General features: G+C 46.7%; 1 protein-coding gene across 1 annotated transcript; it reads left to right on the top strand.

Annotated features, from left to right (window-relative positions):
* The first annotated feature begins 61 nt into the window (after positions 1 to 61).
* On the top strand, positions 62 to 5,084 carry SOWAHC (sosondowah ankyrin repeat domain family member C). The gene has a single exon (XM_058829350.1). It carries the CDS (start codon positions 195 to 197, stop codon positions 1,698 to 1,700), a length of 1,506 nt encoding a protein of 501 aa, XP_058685333.1. The 5' UTR covers positions 62 to 194; the 3' UTR covers positions 1,701 to 5,084.
* Positions 5,085 to 6,804: the final 1,720 nt, after the last annotated feature.

The following is a 6,804-nucleotide window of genomic DNA, read 5'->3' as shown; positions in this document are numbered from 1 at the left end:
TGGCGGGCGCCTCCCGATCGGAGGGCGGCGCGGTGCCGCCGCCGCGGCAGTGATTGCCGGGCATGCTGCCGCCGGGAGGAGGGGCTCGGGTAGCGGCGGCTCCACCGCGCCCGCGCCACCACTGCCACCACCATCGCCAGAAGCGGCGGTAGCAGCAGGAGGAGCGCCGGCGGCGCGATGGGCTAGCGGAGGCGATGGCGGAGCCGGCGGAGCTGCAGCAGGAGTCAGTGGTGCGGTTCCTGGCGGCGCGGGGCGGGCGGGCGCGCAACGCGGAGCTGCTGGAGCATTTCCGGGACTGGCTGAACCCCGCGGAGCCCTCCCGCCGCGCCGCCGCCCGGCAACGCTTCAAGGAGCTGGTCAATGCAGTGGCCACCGTGCGCCAGGAGCCCGGCACCGGCGTCAAGTACGTGCACCTCCGCCGCCGGTACTGCGCCCCTGAGCCCACCGCCACCGTCCCCTTGACCCCCGGGGAGCAGGAGCCGGCGGCGGAGAACAACGCGAAGCAGCCGAGCCCGCCGCCCTCCCCACGGGCAGGCTCTGAGCAGACGCCGCCGGCAACAGGCGAGGATGCCGGCAGCCGCCCTCAGCCTCCGGGGCAGCGGGGCGAGCCGCCCCGGCCGAGCCCGGCGGTGGCTGGAGGCCAACGGAGGGGCTCCCGGCGGGGGCCGCCGCCCGGGCGCGGCGAAAGCAGCGGCAGCGAGGAGACCGCGATAGCCGCGGGCCCGGGGCGGCCCCCGGCGGCGGACGAGGCGGGGGCGGCGGAGGGAACCCCCGGGGCGGCGGCGCAGGGCGGCGGCCGCCGGAGCCTGAGGGACGCGGCGCGGGGCAGTTCCCCACAGCTGAAGCGCGGCGCCCTCCCCGGCGGGGGCCGCGGCCGCGACTCGGACAGCGCCTCGGTGGCCTCGTCCTCCGCCGAGGAGGAGGGGAGCACCACCGGCTCCGTGGCACTGGACCCCCTGGAGCACGCCTGGATGCTGTCGGCCTCGGACGGGCGGTGGGAGAGCCTGGAGGGGCTGCTAAGCTGCGAGCCGGCGCTGCTCTGCAAGCGGGACTTCATCACCGGCTTCACAGTGCTGCACTGGGCCGCCAAGCACGGGCGGCAGGAGCTGCTGGCCAGGCTGGTCAACTTCGCCCAGCGGCACGGGCTGCCCGTGGACATCAACGCCCGCACGAGCGGCGGGCACACGGCGCTGCACATCGCCGCCATGCACGGCCACGCCGAGGTCGTGAAGCTGCTGGTGGGAGCCTACGACGCCGACGTGGACATCCGCGACTACAGCGGGCGAAAGGCCGCGCAGTACCTGCACCAGGGCACCTCGGGGGACATGCGGAGCCTCGTGGGGGCCCTGGAGGAGGAGGAGGAGGAGGAAGGGAATGCTGGCAACGGGAGCGGGCGCTGGAGACTCTCCAAGGTGTTGCCATCTAATCTCATGAACTACCGGCTCTCCCACCACCATCACGGTACTGGGGAGGAAGCTGAAGGTACCGATGGGGCAGCGGTGCCAGGCAAAGGCAAGGAGATGACCAGGAAAGCTTCTGGCAGCGGACGGATGAAGCCTCGGCTTAATAAGATCCGCTTCAGGACTCAGATCATCCACAACACGCCCTCCTTTCGTGGTGACACTGAGGAGGAAGAGCATGAGGAGAAATCCCTGAAATCATCATTCAAGCTCAGGCCGAAGTCCAATGTGTTTGGATAAGGCCGGGGAGCAGGAGGTCTGGGAGGTGGATGCACGGACCAAAGTGCCCTCAGGTGTAGCACAGAAGGTGAGGCAGGTACGAGTGGGTGCTCATCTACATTCGTGGACTCTGGCCAGAAGGGTCCTGAGTAACTTGCTTTAACTCCTGGTTCGGTGTGAGCCCAGCAGATCAAGAGGGCTCTGGGAGCTCACAGCTCCTGAGAGCAGCTGCTTCAGCCAGGCCCTCAGTGCTGAAATGGGAGGCAGTGGGGGTGGGTTGAGAAACACTGGGGTGTTTAGAAGTTGTGCTCCTTTCTCTCTAAAAGCAGGCTTTGGGATTGTAAACCTGTGTTAGTGGATCTACTAGGATTAGCAAAGTGAGTGGGGGAAAGAAAAGTGCAAATGCTTTACTCTTACGTTATCAACTGGTACTATTAGCTATCAGCAAACAACTTGCTATGTCAGAAGAGCACCTCAGTAATATCCAGGTATACCTTAAGTTTCTCTTTAACAGCAATACCACCTGGCACGGTGTGGAGTTGGGGACACAAAATGAGATGGTAGAGAATGGTTTCCTGTCAGAATCCAAGCTTCAAGCCATCAAAGAGTTGAGCCTGTGTTGACTTTATGCATTGAAAACTGCTTAATTTGACATTATGAATATATTGTTATTAAAAAAAAAAAATCTGTTGCACTGCAAGCAATGTATAAAGTTAACCATGTGCAGAAGTCTTTGCTGTCTGAGGTACTACTGAGCTTGCTTATTGCTGTTGGAATACTAATACGAGATAATAGAAGCAAAGAGTTTTTATATATATTTGGTATCTTATGTTTTGTCTTAGGCAAAGCATTTTATTTTAATCACTGTGAGTTCTCAAGTGCCAGACCTAGTGCAGTTCCAGTTATTAAGTCTGGTCAAGTCTTGTTAATGTTCTTTGTGTAACTCACTGCATTTAAAATCAGAAAATAGTGTTGTATGTGTCACCTGTGAAAGTCATTCTCTTTTAGAATAAAAGAGCACAGACACCATTGCATGAAATCTTCATGAAACTCTAATATGGTTCTGTAATGATAACTACAGTGTTTGCTAGTAACTTGTGTGCCAATCCCTTCAGCTGACACTGTGTGGAAGTAGAGAAAAAATAAAACAGAGGGGAAGGAAAAAAAAAAAAAGGAAGGTGTGTGAATTCATGCAAGGGTGAAAAACTAGAACTCCAAAACTCTCTCCCTGTTTATCATAATGAATGAAGCAGCATAATTACATATTCTAGTTAAGTGGTGGCAGTGGTGTTTGCGTTCTTTTAACCTATATTTCTAGAGAAGTGATAGCCAAGGCTTTGAACCATTGTTAAACAACCTAGTAAGTCTTAATCTGATTGACGAGCCTATCCGTCTGCTAAAGCTTTCGGAAACCTTGAATCTTGTTTCTCTGCTTTAAAGGTAGCAGTTACAGTGAAATCTAGGAGGCAGATTTAAATCCATATTCAGCTTTCCTTAAGAGCTGAGGTATTGAGCTGACCCTGGATCCTGAATGCTACTCAGTGTAGCAGCTCATCTGCGTTTAGTTGTTAAAGTGTGGCCAATTTCAATGCAGCATCTGTCAAAGCATGTTTGGAGTTGGCTTCCTTAAGATGCATGTGCATGCCTGGCCTGTAACTAACCAAAAATAGATAGGTTTTGACATGTTAAAATCCAAATTTGAGACACTGATTAAATACATGCCACAAGCTGAAGAACACCTCACAGGAAAACTGCTGCTAAGAGTGTGCACTTTTGAGGTAACAGCTCATCCGTGGCTGTTGCTAGTGACTTAGATTTCTTGTAGCGACGGGAAGGAAGTGCTACTGATGCATTGGCATCAGACTTTCCATGCAGATAAACAACCAGTGTCTGCACTTCATGTCAAAACCTAATAAATTACAGTGTTTGCACAGGCATGCAAGTGACACTTAACTATTTCTGGAAAAAGCTGCATTAAAAAAGTAATATAGAACCTCTGCATAGGTGCTGGTCATTACTTCTGTGCAAAAGGACTAGAAATTAGAGAGGTTCAGCTTTAGTTTACAATTTATAAGCTATAATGTTACAGATTTCACGTGCCTTCATTTTGGGTTGGTTGACATACATGCAGTGGATAAAATCAGTCTTGCAAAGTGCTTTGTCTTTATCTCTATGGGACAGAACCAGAAATTTTCCCTCAGTCCTTCCTGTTTAAACTGTACACCTGTACAGTGGGGGGTCTGAAACAGGGGGCATTAATCATGCACGTTATGATGTAGAGCTAATTCTGTTGAAGAATAAGAAAAGATAATTAAATGCCTAAGTCTTAAACTTCTCTCTGCAAGACAAAATAGGTTTTTAGACTTCTGTAGGAAGGAAGTTTTCTGACTGAACACTTAAAATATGAGCATTCTTCAGTATGGGCACATCTGAATTTAGCACATATTCCATGCAACTGCTGATGTCCAAACCTTATTAAAATTGGTTTCTGCTTTGAGAGCTTATAGTTCTTTCATACAGGCTTGGGTGAAGTGTTTCTCTCTTCACATGTAAGTAGCAAAGAATTGCACAAAAATACTGAATCTTAGCTATTGGGCTCTAGGGAAATAATTTGAGGGTTTCAAATAGAGCATACCTTGGATTTTAAGAGACTAACTGGAATATAATGTTACATAATGCAGTAGAACTTTTCAAATTATTAAGGAAATGTGAAAAATGATGAAAAGATGCCTAACTTATAACTTATTATTTGAAGTATCAAAGTGAAATTGCAGGTCCACCGATACTGTTTAGCTGTCAGTTAATGGAATTTCACCATAATGATTCAAAGGTCTTTGCAAGGTGAGGTGCAAAAGGACAATTACCTCTTTTGGTGTTTGAGATATACTAAAGAATGGCTGCATAACCACTCGTGTCTGTCTGTGCTATGGGAATAAAGCACTTTGATTTCACATTACTACTTGTCACATTCCACATGGTTACTTTTTATAACAGGAGCTAAAACTTAATGGGGTTTTTTTTTTGAGGTAGGAAAGACATGATGCCCTATTTCAGTATATTTGCAGTCTAAAGGTATGCTTGAGTCAAATATTTTGGATACGTTGCCTACAAAGATGTGACTGAAATAAAGTTGTATGGTACAGAAAACTGGAGCACTTACTGGTATCTTTTTAATGGTACGCCTGAAGTTGCTGAATGTCTTTGTTCACTTTTTATGATGGTGTGTAAGGCAGCAAGACTGTAATGTAATGTGGTAATTTTTTTTGTACTTTTATGTTCGAAAAATTTTAGAGGCCTGGAAGCCTGTTGGGTTTTGTTAATACACTTTTTGTGGCTGTCTCTCTGAATGGTTATGAGTTGAGAATCTGTAAGCTTTAGTTTTACGAAATAAAAAGAGCCCATGAATGCTCTGAATTGGCTCCTGTATGCTACATACTTAGGTGCATATTGGCTGTTAAAACTATCTACTGCTTTGTGTTGGGTTTTTTTAATAATCTATTATTTATATATCTACTATTTAATTTTTAGGATATTTGATGCTGTCTAGCACTCAAGCAGTAAGACATGGAAAAAATACAGTAGAGTTATTTGCAAGACAGTAACATTTTTCTTTGACAGCTACTTTCTAATAACTCATTTCAAAGTAAATGAAGACACAACAATTTTTGGTGTAGACAAATATGTCTAAATAAGGGGCTGGGAGAGTGGCTTTGCTTAACTTAAAATAGCATCCTGACCTTACTCCTGTGCAGATTAATATCTCTGACTCTGGAAAGACTAATACTAGTTTTAGTCACTGTGTAAAGGTCAACACCTAATTAAAAAGGGTTTAGGATTAAGGTATTTTGTAATGTGTCTTAACTACAGCTGGTGACTACTGTAAAGGGAAGTTTCATCACCAAGCTAGACTGTGGGATTTTGGTGTATCTAAAAATTCTTTGAAGCTGTTGCCTTACCAGAAGATATATTAAAACCTCATGTGGCCAGTAGCTCCTAACAGACATCCAGATTGATGGTTGAACTGAGCAAAGTCTCAGCTGTTACCATGCTGGTGGATCAGGATGCATGCGGCTCCAAGCCAAGCAACCCAAAATCAGTAATATGGTGACACAAGCGAGAGAAGGGGAGGAGAAAGTGTTCTTGGAAACTTAGGAGAGAAGGGAGGCATGTGAAAACAGCTGAGGTTATGGGGGAAGTGGAGGACTTGATAGAAGAGCAGCCTCTGTGAGGCTTGCTGATCAGACAATGGCTTGACTAGTTCTTTAGAAACTTGTATTAATTTATAGAAATTGTATCTAAACATACATCCCTTCTCCTACAGAGTAATAGTTGTCAGAGTTGGCTTGCTGAGAGCTCTTAACATAAATTAATATCTGATGCTAAGTATTTTAGTTGGCCCTCTTACCAACATTTCATTATGTGACTAGTACTGTTTGCAAAAGCACAAACAACTCTTGTGTTGAGTGTAGCTACAGCTGTTGCAGCACAGTCCTGGTACATCAGAATAGCCCAGCTTAACTTCAGGTTTCTCACTGGAAGAGAAGCTATTCAGCATTGCATTGCTAACTTACTTTTCCATTAGCTAGAAAGGAGTGTAGAGGAGATTACAGTCCTGACTTAATGCACCTTGAGTTATATGGAATGCATATGAACCTGGAGGCAATAGGCTAAACTTCAGAGAATTCATCCAGAAAAAAAAGTAGTTGAGTTATGCATTTTGTTTCCTTGTTGGCATTGAAAGAAAAAAAAAAAAAGTACACGCTTTCATTTTTTCATGTCCTCTTCTGAGTGTACAAAGGAGGAAGAAGTCAGAGATTAATAGAAGGGATTAGGAGAGGGACTAGCTTTTTAGTCTATGCTAAACTGTGAACGATTTGACAGAAAAAATGAAACATGATTTTGAATTCCTAGTTTTGTTATAATGAAACTTCATATATCACATAATCATTTTACAGCTGTTCCACAATTCATCTTGTGATTTTTTTCAGTTTAGCCAGATTTAGTGTTGTTGTGTTCTAATGTGCATTCATTATTGGAAAAAACTGAGCCAACCTACCAGGTTTTGTGTCTGCTTTTAATAAAACTGTGTTACAAGTTAGGTAGTTTATCTCCTGTAGTAAAACTT

The sequence above is a fragment of the Poecile atricapillus genome, chromosome 1 (assembly GCF_030490865.1).
Source record: "Poecile atricapillus isolate bPoeAtr1 chromosome 1, bPoeAtr1.hap1, whole genome shotgun sequence".
Classification (NCBI taxonomy): Eukaryota; Metazoa; Chordata; class Aves; order Passeriformes; family Paridae; genus Poecile; species Poecile atricapillus.
This window is presented reverse-complemented; position numbering and strand designations above follow the sequence as displayed.

What these genes read in the sequence shown, in the direction of transcription:
- SOWAHC (XM_058829350.1), top strand. Translation starts at nt 195, where the DNA reads ATGGCGGAGCCGGCGGAGCTGCAGCAGGAGTCAGTGGTGCGGTTCCTG.